At 49.4% G+C, this 24,287-nt stretch overlaps 5 protein-coding genes across 5 annotated transcripts in view; 3 read left to right on the plus strand and 2 right to left on the minus strand.

The window, feature by feature from the left end:
• Positions 1 to 24,287, minus strand: part of LOC137462700 (acidic mammalian chitinase-like) — a 134,109-nt gene that overhangs the window by 105,152 nt on the left and 4,670 nt on the right. The gene's annotated exons all lie outside the window — the stretch shown is intronic.
• Positions 1 to 24,287, plus strand: part of TOMM6 (translocase of outer mitochondrial membrane 6) — a 120,526-nt gene that overhangs the window by 83,955 nt on the left and 12,284 nt on the right. The gene's annotated exons all lie outside the window — the stretch shown is intronic.
• OPTC (opticin) overlaps positions 1 to 24,287 on the plus strand; it is a 159,156-nt gene that overhangs the window by 31,282 nt on the left and 103,587 nt on the right. The gene's annotated exons all lie outside the window — the stretch shown is intronic.
• Positions 6,426 to 13,844, plus strand: TAF8 (TATA-box binding protein associated factor 8). Its single transcript, XM_068173170.1, is given in 8 exon segments — positions 6,426 to 6,732; positions 8,594 to 8,692; positions 8,915 to 8,977; positions 9,372 to 9,496; positions 10,845 to 10,992; positions 12,077 to 12,219; positions 13,644 to 13,675; positions 13,677 to 13,844. Coding segments are annotated over 8 exon segments (1,011 nt in total). The 5' UTR covers positions 6,426 to 6,440; the 3' UTR covers positions 13,786 to 13,844.
• Positions 16,536 to 24,172, minus strand: CIMAP3 (ciliary microtubule associated protein 3). Its single transcript, XM_068173206.1, has 6 exons — positions 24,142 to 24,172; positions 22,762 to 22,904; positions 21,478 to 21,573; positions 19,915 to 20,048; positions 18,098 to 18,224; positions 16,536 to 16,604 (listed from the first exon to the last, which is right to left on the minus strand). The coding sequence occupies exons 1-6, from the start codon at positions 24,164 to 24,166 to the stop codon at positions 16,536 to 16,538; spliced, it is 594 nt and encodes a 197-aa protein (XP_068029307.1). The 5' UTR covers positions 24,167 to 24,172.

The following is a 24,287-nucleotide window of genomic DNA, read 5'->3' on the forward strand; positions in this document are numbered from 1 at the left end:
AAGGAAGGGAAGGAAGGGAAGGGAAGGAAGGGAAGGGAAGGGAAGGGAAGGGAAGGGAAGGGAAGGGAAGGGAAGGGAAGGGAAGGGAAGGGAAGGGAAGGGAAGGGAAGGGAAGGGAAGGGAAGGGAAGGGAAGGAGGAAGGGAAGGGAAGGGAAGGGAAGGGAAGGGAAGGGAAGGGAAGGGAAGGGAAGGGAAGGGGAGGGAGGGGAGGGGGAGGGGAGGGGAGGGGGAGGGGAGGGGAGGGGAGGGAAGGGAAGAGAAGAGAAGAGAAGAGAAGAGAAGAGAAGAGAAGAGAAGAGAAGAGAAGAGAAGAGAAGAGAAGAGAAGAGAAGAGAAGAGAAGAGAAGAGAAGAGAAGAAGCTTGGATCCATCCCCTCATCCCTTTGGATCCCTGAACTCCAGGCAGGGGGACAGGAGGGAGCAGAACATTCCCTGAGTCACTGGGAGCAGCCTGGAGCTGGGGCTGAAATTCCTGCTGGATTAGCCATGGATTAGATCAGGAGCTGGTGGGGTGGGAAGGAACAGATTTTGACATCAGTGGATGTTGAACCAAAAGGCCCAAGCAAAAATCCATCAAATCCTGGAGGCAGGAATGAGGTCTGACATTCCAAGGTGGCCACAGAGAGCTGCTGGGATCTGCTGCAGGCTCATCCTGGTGGAGCACGACTTCCAGAAGAGCCATGGGATGTCCATGCCCCAGGGAATTCTCCTGCCTCTCCCCTGTGGATGAATTCCAACGAGTTTCCAGTGGAGCTGGATATTTGGGAGCCCACCCAGCTCGCTGTTGATTCCCTGGAATTTGTTGATTTGTGGATCAAAGAGCCCTCACCACAGGCAGCTTCTCCCCCGTGGTTGTTTAGAGGTTGGGATAAACCTCTCCAGGTTTTCCCCTGGAAAAATTCCCCCCTGGAATATCCTAACTCCCACCCCGAGAGGTGTTTGGCATCCTGGAAATTCTTCCCCACTCTCTGTGCCTTTGGCATCCTTGGGAAAAGTCAGAATTCCAGCTGGGGCACTCAGAGCTCGTCCACATCCCCACACCTCGCTGGGAATTCCCTTCTGGATCAGATTCCTCTTCCAAATAACGAATCCAGGCAGAAAACTCCAAGATTTTCACTTCCAGAGTCTTTAATAGCCGCAAATTGCCACCAATAACGCTCGAACAAACAAATAATATTCCTGAAGTATTAAAAAAAAAAAAAAAACGCCTCAAAACTCCAAATAAAATATAAAACCCAACAGCCCCGTGGCTTTAAACTCTCCGTGTTGGGGCTGCCATTCCTGGAAGGCACAGCCCAATGTCCATATGGGGAAAAAAAAACCCCAAACATTCCCAGAAAAATCCATTTTCCCGAGCGCATCAAGCGTTTGTCACTGTCAAACTGCACCCAAAACCCCCTCGGATTTGGTTACCCAAGGGATTTCGGGGGGACGGGCGGGGGGCTCAGAGGAATTTGCAGTCTCAAGTGGGAGCAGGGTGGATTGGGGTGGATTTTTTTTTGGGGGGGGGGGGGGATTTTCACAGCAGAGGGGTGTGAAAATCGGCACGACTTCGTTCCGTGCCGCTGGTTGGGTTCGTCGTGAACGAAGCGGCTCAGAAATAATCTGAATTTCTCGGTGCCAACGAGCCCTCTGCTGGCAGCGGCAATTCCTGGCGATTTTGGAGGAGGGAACCAAGCCCAGCTGCTCCATCCTTGTAAGTGGATCCTTCCACTTGGAAGTGGGATGTGCACTTCCACATCCTTCCAAATGGAAGTGGGAGTGCTCCTGAAATGGGGGTGGACACAAAAGGCTCAGCAGGGCTTTGCCTCTAAATCCTGCCCCTTTCAAAGTGGATTCATGGGGTCACAAAATCATGGAATTGCTGAGGTTGGAAAAGCCAGGAAATCCTGGGAATGAGGAGGGAACCAAGCCCAGCTGCTCCATCCTTGTATCCAGCACTTCCCTGGGAAACCACAGTGGCATTCCAGGGGCAGGAGATTAAACGGCTCCAGGCTTTCCTCTGAAAAATTCCCCACTGGAATTTGCACCCTCAGAGGCTTTTTTTTTATTTATTTGCCTCCTGGAAACTTTTCCCCACTCTCTGTGGCATCTTTGGGGAAATGGAATTTAAATTCCATTTAAATGGAAGTGGGAGTGCTCCTGAAATGGGGGTGGACACAAAAGGCTCAGCAGGGCTTTGCCTCTAAATCCTGCCCCTTTCAAAGTGGATTCATGGGGTCACAAAATCATGGAATTGCTGAGGTTGGAAAAGCCAGGAAATCCTGCCTCAAGGACAGCCCGGACTTAAGGGGCTCCAGGGATGCCATCAATCGGGATGTCACAAATCGGGATGTCACAAATCGGGATGTCACAAATTGGGATGTCACAAACCGGGATATCACAAATTGGGATGTCATAAATCGGGATGCCACAAATCGGGATGCCACAAATCGGGATGTCACAAACCGGGGTGTCACAAATCGGGATGTCACAAATCGGGATGTCACAAACGGGGATATCACAAACCGGGATGTCACAAATCGGGATGTCATAAATCAGGATGTCACAAATGGGGATGTCATAAATCGGGATGCCATAAATTGGGATGCCACAAATCGGGATGTCACAAATCAGGTTTCAATGGAGACTTTGCTGACTCGGCAAGATCCTCGCGGTCCTCGTGCCCTGTGCAAGCCCAGAGCGGTTTGGAATGGACGGGACCACCCAGTCTCATCTCGCTCCACCCCCTCGGGATCCAGATGTGCAGGGGCAGGGAGGGTGAGCGCATCCAGGTGCTGCCCCTCCTCCGCACTACAACTCCCACAATGCCCCGCGCTCTGCCTGCACTACAACTCCCACAATGCCCCGCGCCCCGCCCCGCCTGCACTACAACTCCCACAATGCCCCGCGCTCTGCCTGCACTACAACTCCCACAATGCCCCGCCCCGCCTGCACTACAACTCCCACAATGCCCCGCCCCACCTGCACTACAACTCCCACAATGCCCCGCGCTCCCGCCTGCACTACAACTCCCACAATGCCCCGCGCCCAGCCCCGCCTGCACTACAACTCCCACAATGCCCCGCGCCCCGCCTGCACTACAACTCCCACAATGCCCCGCGCTCCCGCCTGCACTACAACTCCCACAATGCCCCGCGCTCCTGCCTGCACTACAACTCCCACAATGCCCCGCGCTCCGCCTGCACTACAACTCCCACAATGCCCCGCGCCCCACCTGCACTACAACTCCCACAATGCCCCGCGCTCCGCCCCGCCTGCACTACAACTCCCACAATGCCCCGCGCTCCTGCCTGCACTACAACTCCCACAATGCCCCGCCCCACCTGCACTACAACACCCGCAATGCCCCGCCCCACCTGCACTACAACTCCCACAATGCCCCGCGCTCTGCCTGCACTACAATTCCCACAATGCCCCGCGCTCCGCCCCGCCTGCACTACAACTCCCACAATGCCCCGCGCTCCCGCCTGCACTACAACTCCCACAATGCCCCGCGCCCCGCCTGCACTACAACTCCCACAATGCCCCGCCCCACCTGCACTACAACTCCCACAATGCCCCGCGCTCCCGCCTGCACTACAACTCCCACAATGCCCCGCGCCCCGCCTGCACTACAACTCCCACAATGCCCCGCGCTCCGCCTGCACTACAACTCTCACAATGCCCCGCCCCGCCTGCACTACAACTCCCACAATGCCCCGCGTTTTGCCTGCACTACAACTCCCACAATGCCCCGCGCTCCCGCCTGCACTACAACTCCCACAATGCCCCGCCCCGCCTGCACTACAACTCCCACAATGCCCCGCGCCCCACCTGCACTACAACTCCCACAATGCCCTGCGCTCTGCCTGCACTACAACTCCCACAATGCCCCGCCTGCACTACAACTCCCACAATGCCCCGCGCCCCGCCCCGCCTGCACTACAACTTCCACAATGCCCCGCGCTCCCGCCTGCACTACAACTCCCACAATGCCCCGCGCCCCGCCCCGCCTGCACTACAACTCCCACAATGCCCCGCGTTTTGCGTGCACTACAACTCCCACAATGCCCCGCGTTTTGCGTGCACTACAACTCCCACAATGCCCCGCGCTCTGACTGCACTACAACTCCCACAATGCCCCGCGCTCTGACTGCACTACAACTCCCACAATGCCCCGCGCTCCGCCCCGCCTGCACTACAACTCCTACAATGCCCCGCGCTCTGCCTGCACTACAACTCCCACAATGCCCCGCGTTTTGCCTGCACTACAACTCCTACAATGCCCCGCGCTCTGACTGCACTACAACTCCCACAATGCCCCGCGTTTTGCCTGCACTACAACTCCCACAATGCCCCGCGTTTTGCCTGCACTACAACTCCTACAATGCCCCGCGCTCTGACTGCACTACAACTCCCACAATGCCCCGCGCTCCGCCTGCACTACAACTCCCACAATGCCCCGCGCTCCCGCCCACCGCCCCGCCCACACCTGTCGCAGCGCATGCGCACATCTCCATATGGCTCCAAGATGGCCGACACAGCGTCCGGGGGCTCCGGCACGGTAACGGCGCCTCATCCCCGGGGCGCGGGGCCGCGAGGGCGGGTCTCCGGCGGGGCCGGGCGGGGCAGCAGCGCCCGATCCCTCCGGGGCGCGGAGGCGGCCGCGGCCAGGCCGCGGAGCGTGGAGGCGGCGGGTGGAGAGAGGGAGGCGCTGATTGGCTGGAGGGCCTGAGGGGAGGCGGGGTTTGATTGGCTGAGGATGGCCCGCTCGAATTGGTTGGCGGAGGGAGGGGCGGGGCTTGTGAGGGGGTCCTTAAAGGGGCCGCGTCCCAGAAGTGTGTGGGGAGGCTCTGTGGGGACGCGTGTGTGAGTTGGTGCGCTCGTGTACATCCGTGTAAATCTGTATAAAGATATTCCTACAGGGACACGCACACGCGCCTACGTGTGTCCATGAGCCTAGGGAACGCGCGTGTGCGGACCTGTGTTCCTGCTCTGTGTGTGCCCAGTCCCTGCTACCAAACACTTCCATTCCCTGCTCCCCGCCCCATCCCATCCTAAAGATCCCATCCCATCCCAGGGATCACATCCCAAAGATCCCATCCCATCCCATCCCATCCCATGGATCTCATCCTATCCCATGCCATGGATCCCATCCCATCCCATCCCATCCCATCCCATCCCATCCCATCCCCTCCAATGAATCCTATCCCGTCCTAAATATCCCATCCCAAGAATCCCATCCCATCTCATCCCATGGATCCCATCTGATCCCATCTCATCCTATGGGTCTCATCCCTTCTTTTACCAAGGATCCCATCCCATCCCATCCCATCCCATCCCATCCCATGGATCCCATCCAATGGATCCCATTCAATCCCATCCCAAGGATCCCATCCCATCCTATCCCATCCCATCCAATGGATCCCATCCAATGGATCCCATCCAATGGATCCCATCCAATGGATCCCATCCAATGGATCTCATCCCATGGATCCCACCCCATCCCATGGATCCCATCCAATGAATATCATCCAATGGATCCCATCGCATGGATCCCACCCCATCCCATGGATCCCATTCCATCCCAAATATCCCATCCCATCCCAAGGATCCCATCCCATCGCATGGATCCCGTCGCATGGATCCCATCCCAAGGATCCCATCCCATCCAATGGATCCCATTCAATGGATCCTTTCCAATGGATCTCATCCCATGGATCCTATCACATCCTACGAATCCCATCCAATGGATCCTATCCCATGGATCCCATCCCATGGATCCCATCCCAAGGATCCCATCCCATGGATCCCACCCCATCCCATGGATCCCATCCCATCCCATGGATCCCATCCCAAGGATCCCATCCCATGGATCCCACCCCATCCCATGGATCCCACCCCATCCCATGGATCCCATCCCAAGGATCCCATCCCATGGATCCCACCCCATCCCATGGATCCCATCCCATGGATCCCATCCCAAGGATCCCATCCAATGGATCCCATTCAGTCCCATCCCATGGATCCCACCCCATCCCATGGATCCCATCCCATCCCATGGATCCCATCCCATCGCATGGATCCCGTCGCATGGATCCCATCCAATGGATCCCACCCCATCCCATGGATCCCATCCCATCCCATCCCATGGATCCCATCCCATCCCAAATATCCCATCCCATCCCATGGACCCCATCTCATGGACCCCATCCCATGGATCCCATCCCATCTCATGGATCCCATCCAATGGATATCATCCAATGGATCCCACCCCATCCCATGGATCCCATCCCAAGGATCCCATCCCATGGATCCCATCCCATAGATCCCATCCCATCCCATCCCATCCCATGGATCCCATCCCAAGGATCCCATCCCATGGATCCCATCCCATAGATCCCATCCCATCCCATCCCATGGATCCCATCCCATCCCAAGGATCCCATCCCATCCCATGGACCCCACCCCATGGACCCCATCCCATGGACCCCACCCCACCCTGTCTCCCCGGGCTGCCGTCCCTCCTGCCCGTGCCCTGACTCCGTTCCCGTTCCCGTTCCCGTTCCCGTTCCCGTTCCCGTTGCCGTGGCAGCGGGGCAGCAAGCCGGCGGGCAGCCCTGCGGACAATTACCAGCTGGCGCGGCGCCGCACGCTGCAGGTGGTGGTCAGCTCGCTGCTCACCGAGGCCGGCTTCGAGAGCGCCGAGCGGGCGGCGGTGGAGACGCTCACCGAGATGATCCAGAGCTGTGAGTGCCCGCCCAGGGCCTGCGCCCTGCTCCCGCGGGGATGGCATCCTGACTTCAGGGAGGGAGGGAGCTTCCGGAGCGTCGAGGGCAGCCTGGGGCTGGCGCCTCGGATACATGCCAAAGATCAGCCCCAAATCCATGGCACAAATCCCAAAAGTCAGCCCCCAGTCCCTGGAATCAGCCCCCAGTCCATGGCACCAATTCCAAAAATCAGCCCCAAATCCATGGCACCAATCCCAAAAGTCAGCTCCAAATCCATGGCACCAATCCCAAAAATCAGCTCCCAGTCCCTGGAATCAGCCCCCAGTCCATGGCACCAATCCCAAAAATCAGCCCCAAATCCATGGCACCAATCCCAAAAATCAGCTCCCAGTCCCTGGAATCAGCCCCCAGTCCATGGCACCAATCCCAAAAATCAGCCCTAAATCCATGGCACCAATCCCAAAAATCAGCTCCCAGTCCCTGGAATCAGCCCCCAGTCCATGGCACCAATCCCAAAAATCAGCCCCAAATCCATGGCACAAATCCCAAAAGTCAGCTCCAAATCCATGGCACCAATCCCAAAAATCAGCCCCAAATCCATGGCACCAATCCCAAAAATCAGCTCCCAGTCCCTGGAATCAGCCCCCAGTCCATGGCACCAATCCCAAAAATCAGCCCCAAATCCATGGCACCAATCCCAAAAATCAGCTCCCAGTCCCTGGAATCAGCCCCCAGTCCATGGCACCAATCCCAAAAATCAGCCCTCAGTCCAAGGCACCAGTCCCTGGACTCAGCCCCAATCCCAGGCACAAATCCCAAAAATCAGCCGCCATCCATAGCACAAATCCCTGCAATCAGCCCCCAGTCCATGGCACCAATCCCAAAAATCAGCCCCAAATCCATGGCACAAATCCCAAAAATCAGCCCCAAATCCCAAAAATCAGCCCCAATCCCTGCAATCAGCCCCAATCCAAGGCACAAATCCCAAAAATCAGCCCCAAATCCCAAAAATCAGCCCCAATCCCTGCAATCAGCCCCAATCCAAGGCACAAATCCCAAAAATCAGCCCCAAATCCCAAAAATCAGCCCCAATCCCTGCAATCAGCCCCAATCCAAGGCACAAATCCCAAAAATCAGCCCCAAATCCCAAAAATCAGCCCCAAATCCCAAAAATCAGCCCCAATCCCTGCAATCAGCCCCAATCCAAGGCACAAATCCCTGCAATCAGCCCCAATCCCTGCCATCAGCCCCAATCCAAGGCACCCAGTGCCACATCCGATTTTTTTTAAGCACACCCAGGGATGGTGACTCCACCACCTCCCAGGCAGAACATTCCAGAGCTTTATCACCCTTTCTGTAAAAAACCTTTTCCCAAAGTCCAGCCTGTATTTCCCTTGGTGCAGATCTCCATCCCTTGGTGCAGATCCCTCTGGATCTGTCAGTTCCTGGAGAAAGAGCCCAGCCCCACCTGAGCACAGCCACCTTTCAGGAGCTGTGGAGTGCTGAGGTCACCCCCGAGTCTCCTTTTCTCCAGGATAAACCCCCCCCAGCTCCCTCAGTCATTCCGTGTAGGCTTTGTGTTCCCAGTCCCTCTCCAGCCTCGCTGCCTCCTCTGGATGTGCTCAAGAATCCCAAAGTCCTTCCTAAACTGAGGATGCAGATTTGCCTTTTGCCTTCATGGCAAGCACTGATTTTTTATTATTTTTTTTTTAATCCTTACCATCCCCATGGCTTTCATTTTAAACACACACCCTGCAGAACACCCCACCCCAGGGGTTGTTTTTCATTCCTTGCTAAATCTGTTGAAAATTCCCATCCCTGGAGCTGCCCCGGCCGTGGCCACGGTGAGAATGGAATCCCTGGTGGTTTTATCCTGCAGATATTTCAGAAATTGGGAGGAGTGCCAAGTCCTACTGCGAGCACACAGCCAGGACCCAGCCCACGCTCTCAGACATCGTGGTGACCCTGGTGGAAATGGGTGAGCAGCTCCCTCTTTCCACCTCTGGATTGGGAAATCTGCCCTCAAAATCTGGGATTCAGGCGGTGCCCGCTGCTGTGGACACACACAGCTCATGGTTTTCCATGATCCTTCCCATTGTCTGCTCCCTGACCCATCCCTTTCTTGTTTAATTTGGAAAAATTTCTGGAGAGAGGAGGATTTTGACAGGATAAATTCCTGTTTTCCTCTTCTGTGTTCCAGGCTTCAACGTGGAAACTCTTCCCGCCTACGCCAAGCGTTCCCAGAGGATGGTGATCACTGCCCGTATGTGGGGCACCTTTCCTGGTCTGCATGGGGCTGGGAATAGCCTGGAACCCCTCTCTGCTGCCTTTCCGAGAGCTCCTGATGAGATTTCTCTGGGATAATCCCAGGAATTCGGGGCTCCTGTATTGGAGTGAAGGGACCTCGGTCACTTCGGGGTGGTTTTGTCTGCAGGGGTCAAAGGATCCTTTTCCCAAGGTGATGGCTTGGCCTTGGATGGGGTCAGAGCTTTGGGGGGAGCCTGGGCAGGAGGATTCCTGTGTTTTCCCTGATTCCTGTGTTGTTTTCCCTGATTCCTGTGTTTTCCCTGATTCCTGTGTTGTTTTCCCTGATTCCTGTGTTTTCCCTGATTCCTGTGTTGTTTCCCCTGATTCCTGTGTTTGTTTTCCCCCTGCAGCTCCGGTGACAAACCAGCCCGTGACCCCCAAAGCCCTGACAGCTGGGCAGAACAAGCCTCATCCACCCCACATTCCCGGCCATTTCCCAGAGTTCCCAGATCCTCACACCTACATCAAGACACCAGTGAGTGAAAACAACATTTTTATGCTGTTTGGGGTCTGTTTGAATTCCAGGAGTGGGGTGGACGGAGCTGCTCCATCCCTGTGAAGTTTGGGAGTGGAGCAGCTCCATCCCTGTCCCTGTGAATTTTGGAAGTGGAGCTGCTCCATCCCTGTGACATTTGGAAGTGGAGCTGCTCTCTCCCTGTGCAGTTTGGAAGTGGAGCAGCTCCATCCCTGTGATGTTTATTTGGAAGTGGAGCTGCTCAATCCCTGTGAGATTTGGAAGTGGAGCTGCTCCATCCCCGGGAAGTTTGGAGGTGGAGCTGCTCCATCCCTGTCCCTGTGAATTTTGGAAGTGGAGCTGCTCCATCCCCGGGAAGTTTGGAGGTGGAGCTGCTCCATCCCTGTGAAGTTTGGGAGTGGAGCAGCTCCATCCCTGTGATGTTTATTTGGAAGTGGAGCTGCTCCATCCCTGGGAAGTTTGGAGGTGGAGCTGCTCCATCCCCGGGAAGTTTGGAGGTGGAGCTGCTCCATCCCTGTGAAGTTTGGAGGTGGAGCTGCTCCATCCCTGGGAAGTTTGGGAGTGGAGCAGCTCCATCCCTGTGGTGTTTATTTGGGAGTGGAGCAGCTCCATCCCTGTGATGTTTATTTGGAAGTGGAGCTGCTCCATCCCTGTGAAGTTTGGAGGTGGAGCTGCTCCATCCCCGGGAAGTTTGGAGGTGGAGCTGCTCCATCCCTGTGGTGTTTATTTGGAAGTGGAGCTGCTCCATCCCTGGGAAGTTTGGAGGTGGAGCTGCTCCATCCCTGTGATGTTTATTTGGAAGTGGAGCTGCTCCATCCCTGGGAAGTTTGGAGGTGGAGCTGCTCCATCCCTGTGATGTTTATTTGGAGGTGGAGCTGCTCCATCCCTGTGAAGTTTGGGAGTGGAGCTGCTCCATCCCTGTGGTGTTTATTTGGAAGTGGAGCAGTTCCATCCCTGGGAAGTTTGGAGGTGGAGCTGCTCCATCCCTGTGATGTTTATTTGGAAGTGGAGCTGCTCCATCCCCGGGAAGTTTGGAAGTGGAGCTGCTCCATCCCCGGGAAGTTTGGAGGTGGAGCTGCTCCATCCCTGTGAAGTTTGGGAGTGGAGCTTCTCCATCCCTGTGAAGTTTGGAGGTGGAGCTGCTCCATCCCCGGGAAGTTTGGAGGTGGAGCTGCTCCATCCCTATGGTGTTTATTTGGAAGTGGAGCAGTTCCATCCCTGGGAAGTTTGGAGGTGGAGCTGCTCCATCCCTGTGATGTTTATTTGGAGGTGGAGCTGCTCCATCCCTGTGAAGTTTGGAGGTGGAGCTGCTCCATAACTCCTCCATCCCGATCTTTCCCTGCCCCAGACCTACCGGGAGCCCGTGTCCGACTACCAGGTGCTGCGGGAGAAGGCGGCTTCCCAACGGAGGGACGTGGAGAGGGCCCTCACACGCTTCATGGCCAAGACAGGAGAGACCCAGAGCCTCTTCAAGGATGATGTCAGCACATTCCCACGTCAGTCATTCCATGATTTCACATCCCTTTAGGGTTTGGGAATCATCCTGTGCGTGGTGTTTGCCCTGCTGAGGCGTTGCATGTGGGAATCCTTAAAATTAGAGGGTTTTGGGAAAGGATGTAAGGATTCCCACAATGGAAGGTTGGGAAAGGAGGGATTTGGGGGTTAAAATGGGGAGGAAAAGCAGAAAGCAGCTCCTCAAGGTTCCCTTTTTTTTCCTGGTGGAGAAGGCCTAAATCCAAATCTCATCCCAATCCTGGCTCCACCCCCTGTAACCTCACCAAGGAATTTCTTCTCCCTGACATTTTCCTGCTGCTGGAAATTTTCCTGTCTCTCTGCCTGCAGAGCAGTGATGAGAATTCCCACTTTCCCAAGGCTTGCTGGCAGCACAGCTTCATTTAAGAGGAGCCCAATTTCCCAGATAATTGGGATTTTATGGTGGAGCTCAAGAAGGATTTTCTCTGTTGGAACACTGCTGGAAACATAAAAGAGATTCAGAAAATTGGGAAGTAGAGACTGCCATCTTTTAGGGATCAGAAAATTGGGAAGAAGAGACTGCCATCTTTTAGGGATCAGAAAATTGGGAAGAAGAGACTGCCATCTTTTAGGGATCAGAAAACTGGGAAGTAGAGACTGCCATCTTTTAGGGATCAGAAAATTGGGAAGAAGAGACTGCCATCATTTAGGGATCAGAAAACTGGGAAGTAGAGACTGCCATCTTTTAGGGATCAGAAAATTGGGAAGAAGAGACTGCCATCTTTTAGGGATCAGAAAATTGGGAAGTAGAGACTGCCATCTTTTAGGGATCAGAAAATTGGGAAGTCGAGACTACCATCTTTTAGGGATCAGAAAACTGGGAAGTCGAGACTACCATCTTTTAGGGATCAGAAAATTGGGAAGTACAGACTGCCATCTTTTAGGGATCAGGATTTCCTTCCTGATCCTTGGGAACAGCAGGAAAAGGAAACATACCCAAACCCAGAACCAGTGAAGTGTTTGATCTCCATAACTTTGTCCTTAATTTCTGAGGGGAGGAATTTCTCCCAGCTTCCTGACTGTGTCTCCTCTTTTCCCTGATTCCAGTGATTGCTGCCAGGCCTTTCACTGTGCCCTACCTGACAGCCCTGCTCCCCTCCGAGCTGGAGATGCAGCAGATGGAGGAGACGGATTCCTCGGAGCAGGACGAGCAGACGGACACCGAGAACCTCCCGCTGCACATGAGCACGGTAGGGCCACCCTGGGGGGCTCCTGGGGGCCATTCCTGCAGCTTGGAAACCTGCCTCTGCCTCCTGGGGAATGGGAAATGGAACTGAGCAGTGGCAGGGTTCTCCAGCTTGGATTTCTGCCTCTGCCTCCTGGGAAATGGGAAATGGGAAATGGAACTGAACATTGTCAGGGTTCTCCAGCTTGGAATTCTGCCTCTGTTTCCTGGGAAATGGGAAATGGAACTGAGCATTGTCAGGTTTCCTCAGCTTGAAAAACCTGGCTCTGTATCCTGGGAAATGGGAAATGGAACTACATATTGTCCTGGTTCTCCAGCTTGGAATTCTGCCTCTGCCTCCTGGGAAATGGGAAATGGAACTGAGCAGTGGCAGGGTTTTCCAGCTTGGAAAACCTGGCTCTGTATCCTGGGAAATGGGAAATGGAACTGAACACTGTCAGGGTTTTCCAGCTTGGAAAACCTGCCTCTGCCTCCTGGGAAATGGGAAATGGAACTGAGCAGTGGCAGGGTTTTCCAGCTTGGAAAACCTGGCTCTGTATCCTGGGAAATGGAACTGAACACTGTCAGGGTTTTCCAGCTTGGAAAACCTGGCTCTGCCTCCTGGGAAATGGGAAATGGAACTGAGCAGTGGCAGGGTTCTCCAGCTTGGATTTCTGCCTCTGCCTCCTGGGAAATGGGAAATGGGAAATGGGAAATGGAACTGAACACTGTCAGGGTTCTCCAGCTTGGAATTCTGTCTCTGTTTCCTGGGAAATGGGAAATGAGAAATGGAACTGAACAGTGACAGGGTTCCCCAGTTTGGAAAACCTGCCTCTGCCTCCCGGGAAATGGGAAATGGAACTGAACATTGTCAAGATTCTTGAGCTTGGAAATCTGGCTCTATCCCTTGGGAAATGGGAAGTGGAACTCATCTTTGTCCTGGTTCTTGAGCTTGGAAACCTGGCTGTGTTTCCTGGGAATTGGGAGATGGGACTGAACAGTGACAGGGTTCTCCAGTTTGGAATTGTGGCTCTGCCTCCTGGGAAATGAAACTGAACTTTGCCCTGGTTCTTCAGGTCCCTGCAGAGTTCGGTGCAGAACGAGGCTGGAGCAGGAGCTTTCAGTGCATCCCGAATTTTCAGTTTCCCAAGGGATTTTCCTGTCTTGGAAACCAGGAGTCCTGGCCTCTCATGCAGCCCCTTGTGTGCTTGGCTGTTAATTTTCCCTCCTGCCCACAGCTTCTGGCCTTTGAACTTGGAGCCCTGGAATGGTTTGGGCTGAGAGGGACCAGAAAAACCTTGTCCCACGGGCAGGGACACCTTCCCCTACCCCAGCTTGCTCCAGCCTGGCTTTGGACACTTCCAGGGACGGAGCAGCCGCGGGTTCTGCGGGCAGAAGGGTTTCTAAGCCTGACTTTGTTCCTTTTATTGTTGTTTTTGGCTGCGCCAGGATGATGCAGGGCCCGAGAAGGAGAACACCTCGGCTGCAGCAGAACAGCTCCCTGGCAGGCAGCAGGAACGGGGAGGAGAGCGTCATCGACAACCCCTACCTGCGGCCCGTGAAGAAACCCAAAATCCGCAGGAAGAAGTGAGGGGGGGGAGGGGGACCCCAAATTCCTCTGGGAATTTCACGCAGGGGTCAGGAGAGGCAGAGCGGCTGAGGAAGGTTCTCCCTGCGTGGTGAGCTCCACTGCCATCCTGCTTTCCCTCCGCTCGCTCCAGGAAAACCTCCAGGTGCACCAGGTGCACCTTTGCAGGTGCTCCAGGAAAACCTCCTGGGACTTGGCTCGGGGGTTTTGGTGTCTGCCGTGGGGAGGATTTGTGTTCTGGAGAGCTGAGGGACACGGGGCCTGGGGCACACGGGGCTTGGGGGACACGGGGCTTGGGGGACACGGTTGATTTTTATCCCCTCCTTTGTTTCCACCCTTTATTTCCTTTGTTTCCCCCATTTATTTCCATTATTTCAGGCATTTATTTCCTTTATTTCCTCAATTTATTTCCTTTATTGCCTTCATTTCACGCATTTTTTTCCTTTATTTCACCCCTTTATTTCCTTTATTTCACCCATTTATTTCCTTTATTTGCCCCCTTTATTTCCTTTATTTCATCCCTTTATTTCCCCACTTTATTTCCTTTATTTCATCCCTTTATTTCCTTTATTTCCCCCTTTATTTTCCCGCTTTATTTCCTTTATTTCATCCCTTTATTTCCTTTATTTCACCCTTTTATTTCCTTTATTTCACCCATTTATTTCCTTTATTTCACCCCTTTATTTCCTTTATTTCATCCCTTTATTTCATTCCTTTATTTCCTTTATTTCATCCCTTTATTTCATTCCTTTATTTCCTTTATTTCATCCCTTTATTTCATTCCTTTATTTCACCCTTTTATTTCCTTTATTTCACCCATTTATTTCCTTTATTTCATTCCTTTATTTCCTTTATTTCATCCCTTTATTTCCCCACTTTATTTCCTTTATTTCATTCCTTTATGTCCTTTATTTCACCCTTTTATTTCCTTTGTTTCCTCCCTTTATTCCCTTTATTTCCCCCTTTATTTCCTTTATTTCCCCCTTTATTTTCCCCCTTTATTTCCTTTATTTCATTCCTTTATTGCCTTTATTTCCCCCTTTATTTCTCCCCTTTATTTCCTTTATTTCCCCCCTTATTTCCTTTATTTTCTCCCTTTATTCCCTTTATGTCCCTTTATTTCCCTCTTTATTTCCCCCCTTTATTTCCTTTATTTCCTCCTTTATTTCCCCCTTTATTTCCTTTATTTCCCCCTTTATTTCCTTTATTTCACCCCTTTATTTTCTCCCTTTATTCTCTTTATGTCCTTTATTTCCCCCTTTATTTCCTTTATTTCCCCCTTTATTTCTTTTATTTCATTCCTTTATTTCCTTTATTTCCCCCTTTATTTCTCCCCTTTATTTCCTTTATTTCACCCCTTTATTTTCTCCCTTTATTTCCTTAATTTCCCCCCTTTACTTCCAGGATTTTCATGCCACTGTTGTCGTTATTGGCTGCCTCTGGAGTGCTTTGCTTTCATTTTCCTTCCCCATTTTCTTGGGTAAAATACAGCTTTGGGTTTCCTTTAACCCAAAATATGGATTAAATTCCCATCAGGAAAGGCTCCTGTGCTTTGGCCCAATCCTCCAAGAATTCCACCCTCACCTCCAAGGATGCCCCCATCACCCAGGGAGGACAAAAATAATTAAAAATGGGGTTTTTTTTCCCCCCCACCAATGATTTCCTGCCAAAAAATCTGAAATTAAATCTCAAAACTCCCCCACTGTGTGTGCCACTGTCACTCCTGCTGGTGCCTTGCTTGTACAGAATTAAAAATGTACAGAACACCCTGTAAATAATTGTATATATCCACAAATTTTATCTTTTTTTAGCTTTTTTTTTTTCTCGTTTTCTGCAAGGAGAAAAAAATCCCTTGCTGGGTAGGGGAAAAAAAAAAAAAAAGTGGAATGAAAATTGTAGTTTTTATGTTCATAATAAAAGAAATTTTATCTCCCTACGAGCAAATTCTGGTTTTTATGTTCATAATAAAGGAATAATAGTAATAATTTAGCAAAGGTATTTAGAATTATTTAGTAAAGGTATTAAGTATTATTATGTTCATTTATTAATTTAATAAAAATTAATAAACTTAAATAAATATTGATTTAGCAAAGGAACAGAATAATAATTTATTACGTGCATAATAAAAGGAATTTTAGAAAAAATTTAGATATAAATCTGTATTCTCACATTTAAATTTAAATACTGAAAATGAGAAAATAGATTTAAAGTAGAGACATGTTAAACTGAGTAAAAGAAAGTTTAGAATTTGAATTTTTACTTTAGTTTTGATTTTATATATTTATATATTTAAATATACATTTATATATTTAAATATATATTTATATATTTTATATATTTAAATATATATATTTATAATTTATATATATATATAGTTATGTATTTAAATATATTTTTATATATTAATTTTTTATTTCAGTTTGTTAGCTTAAAATATTGTAAAAAGAAATCTCCCAACACATTTAAAACACATTAAATTATTTTAAAACACTTCAAACACATTAAAATATTTTAAAACATCTTCGCATTTAAAATGCATTAAAACATTTTAAAACACCTTCAGACTCTTTTAAAACGAATTCTGGAGTTAAAATTTCTTCCCAGGTGGCTGGAATGGGGCTGAGAGCATTGAGCAGAGCGACTTAAAAACATCAAAAATATTTAAAATATTTGATTTATTCAGCCTGGTGCTGCAGGTGAAATGAAGATATTTCTCCAAATAAAGATATTTCTCCAAATAAAGTTATTTCTCCTCAGCTGTGGTACACCTTCAGGTACGCCTCTCTGCCCTGATTTTTCTGGAATTTTTTGTCCAAAGTCATCTAAAAAAAAAAAACAAAACAAAACAAATTTTCATTAATAACAGTGAAAATGCACCAGAAAATGATGGGGTGAGAGCTAAAATTGTGATTTAAATCAGATTTAAATCAGATTTTCCTTCCAGCAGAGCCCCACAAGGCAGCGGAGCCCCCACTTTGCTGCTTTTGGGGTGGAAATTTGAGAAAATTTCTGAGTGAAAGGGGTTTTTTTTTTTGGAAGGGTTTTGCAAACAGGGATTATTTGAGAGAAAATCACTTGGTGTCTTGTGCCCTGGGCAGGGAAAAATACAAAAAAAAATTGTGGAAATGTGCAGCGAAAAAGGAAATTTCCACTCTCAGCAGCAGGAAAGGAAAACAAAACGGTGAAAATGGGGAATTAAAAGGAGATTTTTGTCTCCTAGAAGCTTTTGGGGAGGAAAGGATCACAAAACATAGTGAAGGTGGAAATATATAAAATATATAAAATAAAATTTAAAAAAATAAAAAAATATATAAAATAAAATAAAATAATATTCAATAAAACAGTGAAAGTGTGGAGTGAAAAGGAAATTTCCTCTCTCAGGAGCAGGAGAGGAAAACAAAAGCGTGAAAATGAGAAGTGAAAAGGAAATTTTTTCCCTTAGAAGCTTTGACGCAGGAAAGGATAACAAAACATAGTGAAGGTGGAAATATATAAAATAAATAAAATAAAATAAAAAAAAATTTCAAAAAATATATAAAAAAATAAAATAATATTCAATAAAACAGTGAAAGTGTGGAGTGAAAAGGAATTTTTACTCTCTTAGAAGCTTTGAGGCAGGAAGGGATAACAAAACATAGTGAAAGTGGAAATATATAAAATAAATAAATAAAATAAAATTTAAAAAAATTAAAAATATAAAACAATGTTTAATAAAATAGTGAGAATATGGTGTGAAAAGGAATTTAGGAATTTTCCTCTCTTAGAAGGTTTGAGGCAGGAAAGGAAAACAAAGCATAGTGGAAGTGGAAATACAAAAAATAAATAAATAAAAATTAGAAAACTAAGAAATATAACTATAAAATAAAATAATATTCAACAAAATAGTGAAAATGTGGAGTGAAAAGGAAATTTCCTCTCTCACGAGCAGGAGAGGAAAACAAAAGAGGGAAAATGAGAAGTGAAAAGGAAATTTTTTCCCTTAGAAGCTTTGAGGCAGGAAAGGATAACAAAACACAGTGAAGGTGGAAATATATAAAATAAATAAAATTAAATTTAAAAAAAAATTCAAAAAATATATAAAAAAATAAAATAATATTCAATAAAACAGTGAAAGTGTGGAGTGAAAAGGAATTTTTACTCTCTTAGAAGCTTTGAGGCAGGAAGGGATAACAAAACACAGTGAATGTGGAAATATAAAAAATAAATTTTAAAAAATGAAATAACATAATATTCGACAAAATAGTGAAAATATGGATTGAAAAGGAAATTTCCTGTCTCGGGAGCTTTGAGCCATCCCCCCCTGTGCCATCCTCACCTTCTGCACCTGCATCTTCATCATCCTCGGGGCTGCCTTTGGCACCGCGTCCCAGTCGGGAGCCCCAAACTTCATGGGCCAAGCGACTTTCCTGGTGCCAGGCTCCTGGGTGTCGTAAGTGCCAGGCCTAAAGGGACCAGGAATCGTCCAGATCCGCTCTGGAGCTGGTTTTGGTTTAACCAGAATAGCGCAGGGCTGCCCAAAATGTCCCAGTGTTACCCAAAATATTCCAGTGTTAACCAAAATATCCTGATATTAACCTAAATGTCCCAGTGTTAACCAAAATATCCTGATATTAACCTAAATGTCCCAGTGTTAACCAAAATATCCTGATATTAACCTAAATGTCCCAGTGTTAACCAAAATATCCTGATATTAACCTAAATGTCCCAGTGTTAACCAAAATATTCTGATATTAACCAAAACGTCCCAGTGTTAACCAAAATGTCCCAGTGTTACCCAAAATATTCTCATATTAACCAAAACGTCCCAGTGTTAACCAAAATATCCCAGTGTTTTAACCAAAATGTCCCAGTGTTACCCAAAATATTCTGATAATAACCTAAATGTCCCAGTGTTACCCAAAATATCCTGATATTAACCTAAATGTCCCAGTGTTAACCAAAATATTCTGATATTAACCAAAATGTCCCAGTGTTAACCAAAATATTCTGATATTAACCAAAATGTCCCAGTGTTAACCAAAATATCCTGATATTAACCTAAATGTACCAGTGTTAACCAAAATGTCCCAGTGTTAACCAAAATATCCCAGTGTTAACCAAAATATTCTCATATTAACCAAAATATTCTGATATTAACCAAAACGTCCCAGTGTTAACCAAAATATTCTGATATTAACCAAAATATTTTGATATTAACCAAAACGTCCCAGTGTTAACTAAAATATCCCAGTGTTAACCAAAAATATTCTGATATTAACCAAAATGTCCCAGTGTTACCCAAAATATTCTGATAATAACCAAAATGTCCCATTGTTAACCAAAATATCCCAGTGTTAACCAAAATATTCTGATGTTAACCAAAATATTCTGATATTAACCAAAATATTCTGATATTAACCAAAACGTCCCAGTGTTAACCGAAAATATTCTGATATTAACCAAAACTTCCCAGTGTTAACCAAAATGTCCCAGTGTTAACCAAAATATTCTCTTATTAACCAAAATGTCCCAATGTTAACCTAAACATCCTGATATTAACCAAAATATTCTGATATTAACCAAAACGTCCCAGTCTTAACCAAAATATTCTCATATTAACCAAAATGTCCCAGTGTTAACCAAAATATCCCAGTGTTTTAACCAAAATATCCTGATATTAACCAAAATATCCCAGTGTTAACCAAAATATTCTCATATTAACCAAAATGTCCCAGTGTTAACCGAAATATCCTGATATTAACCAAAATATTCTGATATTAACCAAAATATTCCAGTGTTAGCCAAAATATCCTGATATTAACCAAAACGTCCCAGTGTTAACCAAAATATCCAGGTTTACAATTAACAATTTACAATTCACATCCCAATGTTAACCAAAATATCCCAGTATTAACCAAAATATCCCAGTGATTTCTGGACATAAAACCCTTCTTTTTTGCAGATAAAAACCTTCTTTGTTGGAGAGAAAACGCTTTTTTTGGTTGGTTGGTTGGTTGGTTGGTTGGGGTGGTTTTATTCTTTTTTTTTTTGCTTTTTTAAGTTTTTGCGGTGGGGATTTGGGGTTTTTTAAAAATTTTTTTTCCTGATTTTTGGAGGGTTTTTTTTTTTTTGCGAGAGAAGGATTTCACTCACCCGGGGTACAGATCCTTGTCCAGAAGGCGGCTCGGGAAGCGGGGGCTGCTGGAGGAGAAGGGAACCGGGGCGGGCCGGCCCCGCCCGCGCTCCGCCGGGAAGGGCCCGTAGGCGGCGGGGCCGGGGGACACGGCCTGCGGGAAACGGAGCTGGGAGTGCGGGAAACGGAGCTGGGAGTGCGGGACAGGAGCTGGGAGTGCGGGACACGGAGCTGGGAGTGCGGGAAAGGAGCTGGGAGTGCGGGAAAGGAGGTGGGAGTGCGGGAAACCAAGCTGGGAGTGCGGGGAACCAAGCTGGGAGTGCGGGAAATGGAGCTGGGAGTGCGGGGAAAGGAGGTGGGAGTGCGGGGAAAGGAGGTGGGAGTGCGGAAAAAGAGCTGGGAGTGCGGGACACGGAGCTGGGAGTGCGGGAAAGGAGCTGGGAGTGCGGGAACGGAGCTGGGAGTGCGGGAAATGGAGCTGGGAGTGCGGGGAACGGAGCTGGGAGTGCGGGAACGGAGCTGGGAGTGCGGGAAATGGAGCTGGGAGTGCGGGACACGGAGCTGGGAGTGCGGGGAACGGAGCTGGGAGTGCGGGAAAGGAGCTGGGAGTGCGGGAAACAGAGCTGGGAGTGCGGGAAAGGAGCGGGGAGTGCGGGAACGGAGCTGGGAGTGCGGGACACGGAGCTGGGAGTGCGGGAAACGGAGCTGGGAGTGCGGGAAACCAAGCTGGGAGTGCGGGACACGGAGCTGGGAGCGCGGGAAACCAAGCTGGGAGTGCGGGGAACGGAGCTGGGAGTGCGGGAACGGAGCTGGGAGTGCGGGAAAGGAGCGGGGAGTGCGGGAAACCAAGCTGGGAGTGCGGGAAATGGAGCTGGGAGTGCGGGACACGGAGCTGGGAGTGCGGGAAAGGAGCTGGGAGTGTGGGACACGGAGCTGGGAGTGTGGGAAACCAAGCTGGGAGTGCGGGAAAGGGGCTGGGAGTGCGGGAAATGGAGCTGGGAGTGCGGGACAGGAGCTGGGAGTGCGGGACACAGAGCTGGGAGTGCGGGACACGGAGCTGGGAGTGCGGGAAATGGAGCTGGGAGTGCGGGGAACGGAGCTGGGAGTGCGGGACACGGAGCTGGGAGTGCGGGAAAGGAGCTGGGAGTGCGGGACACAGAGCTGGGAGTGCGGGACACGGAGCTGGGAGTGCGGGAAATGGAGCTGGGAGTGCGGGGAACGGAGCTGGGAGTGCGGGACACGGAGCTGGGAGTGCGGGAAAGGAGCTGGGAGTGCGGGAAAGGAGCTGGGAGTGCGGGAAATGGAGCTGGGAGTGCGGGACACGGAGCTGGGAGTGCGGGAAACCAAGCTGGGAGTGCGGGAAAGGAGCTGGGTGTGCAGGGAACGGAGCTGGGTGTGCAGGGAACAGAGCCGGGCGTGCCCGAAACCCCGCACGCCCATAGCAGTTGCCTGCTGTGTCCACAGCCGGGCTGGGGAATGGTTTGGCTGATTTTCCCCTGGTTTTTTGCTGCTTTTCCCCTGTTTTTTTTGCCGCTTTTTCCCTCTTTTTGGCTGCTTTTTCCCTCTTTTTCTGCTCTCCTTACCTGAGCCTTCTGCTGGAAGCGCGGGGCTGTCCTGGCTCCCAGCACGTACCCCCGGGTGCTCATGGGCCGGGTGCTCGTGGAGGATTTGAGGATGTTCTGTTGCAGTTTGAAAGCCAAAATTATTTATTGACATTATTTTAAAGGCATCGTTTGCAGGGCAGGAATGCATGAGCAGCAGATACTATTCCAATTAAACTTATTCCTGATAATTCCCTTAATTTCTCACTATTGCAGAGCCTTGAGGATCGGTTGGGAAAGGAGGTAATTCCTTTTTCCAGGAAAATTTCCTTTTCCCATCCTGCAGTGGGTTTGCAGGGCAGGAGTGCAGCATGAAAAGCAAATATTTTCCTATTAAAGTTTTTCCTAATAATTCCCTTAATTTCTCACTATTGCAGAGCCCCGAGGATCAGCTGGGAAAGGAGATAATTCCTTTTTCCAGGAAAATTTCCTTTTTCCATCCTGCAGTGGGTTTGCAGGGCAGGAGTGCATGAGCTGCAAATGTTATTCCTAATAATTCCCTTAATTTCTCACTACTGCAGAGCCGCGAGGATCTGTTGGGAGAGGAGATAATTCCTTTTTCCAGGTGGATGTGGGACATCCTGCAGAGGGTTTTCAGGGCAGGTGTGGCCCTGTAACTCCTGTGCCTTCTACCAATGACCCCTGTGGGAACCCAGCACATCCCTCTGGCTGCCCTGGCTGGCTCCAGCCCCTGGCAGGGGGCTCGGAGACCTTGGCACGAAGTCAAAAACACCCGTGGCTTCGATTTTAGCCCGTGGGAAAAGCTGCCAACTCTGTGTGAGGAATTACAGGCCACAAGGGTTTGAGTTAATGTGACACGGGGTGAATAAATAGAATTTTGGGTTTTTTTAGAATGGGGTTCAGGAGGCAAGATGGAGGAATTTGGGTGTGTCTTGTGGTTCTTCTTGTCCTCCATCTTTCACTGTGATGATGACACTTTTTTTGGTTTAGAGTAGAGACACACTGTCCAACATAGGTGATAGGTATTGGGAATTAATCATAAATAAAGTACACGTAGTTTTTGGTATAAAATGTGGTCACCCCCCTGAGGGCAGACAGAATGCCATGGCCGACCTGCTGGACAGAGCTCAGCAGGGCAGAGAGAGAATGTTCTGGATAAGGAAAAATAAACAACCTTGAGGAGCAAAACCGCCACATCTGGACTTCTCCTTTGGCTGTGGGGCTGGGAGGAAAAGACTTTTCACGATCTCGGGGTCATCTTGACCACAGGACCCCAAGAGACCCCGAAATGAAGGGCGAGCTCACCTCTGGCCCCAGGTAAGAGCCTGGCCCCAGGAAGGGGCTGCCCCGCACCCCGATCACCTCGATGCCCAGCCGGTCTGGGGCAAAGTAGTGGGGGAACATTTTCCGTTCTTGAGTTGTCCCAAAGGAGATGAGCTTTGCCACAGCTGGGGGACGGGCACGGGGAAATGCCAGTGATGGGATAAACAAGGGGAAAAAGAGAGAAAAGAGAGAAAAGAGAGAAAAGAGTGAGCACGTGCTGTTCATCCCTGGGCCCTCTGCCTCTCCAAAGCCACGAGGGGCTGAGAGGAATGAGGGATTTGTCTTTCCAAACAGATTTGTCTTTCACAAGGAATGACAGATTTGTCTTTGCCCTGGATATTTGGGAGGGGTCTTGTTGTTATTGGACACAAAATGAGCACACAGAAGCTTGGGAAGTTCAAAAGAGAAAAAGAGAGAGTTTTATTCAAACATCTGGTATTTATAGAATTCCAAAGGTGACCGTGGATTGGAGGATGGAATTACCACCTCTCCAACCACACTGGTCCAAAGATCAATCCATCATTTCTCTCCGCCCACAGAGAAATATGTAAACTATTCTATTTATACATGAAATTGTGTGGGAACTCTGACTCTCAAATATGCAAACATCATCAGAAGGCTAAAGAAGCTTTATGAGAACTTTAAAACTTTCAAAAGCACTATAAAAGAAAACAGCTTTAAAAATCAGGGCAACGGGGTCTGCCCTTTGCCTCTGCCTCTCCAAAGCCATGAGGGGCTGAGGGGAATGACAGATTTGTCTTTTTGTGGGGCTGCTGGTAGATGAAACCAGCACTGAGAGAGAAAAGAAACAACGGGAAGGATTCCACTGATTGATGGATGGGAAAAAAGATATTTGCCTTTACAAGCAGACTGTAGGGTGGCTGATAAATGAAATTGGATATTGAAAGATGAAAGAAACAATGGGGGGAAACCCTAAATTCCATAAGAATTAAAAATGACAAGGGAGGGTTGTACATTAGAGGGGAATCTCTGGAATCAGGCGTTTTGGGAAGACTGAACCTCTCAAGTACCTCAGCCACGTGGGAAAGAGAGAAGGGAAATTGGGATGAGAAGGGAAATTGGGATAAAAAGGAGGCAGCGTCCTCCAAAAATTGGAGAGACCCCAGGGGAATGCCCCATGGGTTCTCCCGTTATTGGGATAAAGTGAAAGACTCCTCTGTCTCCTTTTCGGACACAAACCTCTGAAGTTTGTGGGTGAATTTTCCCGGCAGGGCTGACTTTTCCCAGCCTGAGCAGGGAACTGGGATCTGGGAAGATCCTGGAGAAGCTGATGGCACTGGGGAGGTGAAGGAGAAGAAAACACAGCCCTCCCCGGGTGCCCCCAGCTCAGCCAGCTCTCACCTTTGGGGTCATGCCGCGCTGCCATCCTGGCCGGGCAGAGCCCCCGGGATGGGCTCAGGTGCTGCGGGCGCGGAGCAGGGGAATGGGGAAAAGCCCAGGATTCGGCATTTCCCTCGGGAATGTGCTGGGCTGGCTCCGGGCAGCAG

Source organism: Anomalospiza imberbis, chromosome 26, assembly GCF_031753505.1.
Source record: "Anomalospiza imberbis isolate Cuckoo-Finch-1a 21T00152 chromosome 26, ASM3175350v1, whole genome shotgun sequence".
In the NCBI taxonomy this organism is placed as follows: Eukaryota; Metazoa; Chordata; class Aves; order Passeriformes; family Viduidae; genus Anomalospiza; species Anomalospiza imberbis.

Coding starts and splice junctions, on each gene's coding strand:
- CIMAP3 (XM_068173206.1), bottom strand. CDS start 24,166: ATGGCAGCGCGGCATGACCCCAAAG. Junction 22,905..24,141: donor AGCGCGGCATGACCCCAAAG/GTGAGAGCTGGC, acceptor CCCGTCCCCCAG/CTGTGGCAAAGCTCATCTCC. Junction 18,225..19,914: donor GACAAGGATCTGTACCCCGG/GTGAGTGAAATC, acceptor TGGTCCCTTTAG/GCCTGGCACTTACGACACCC.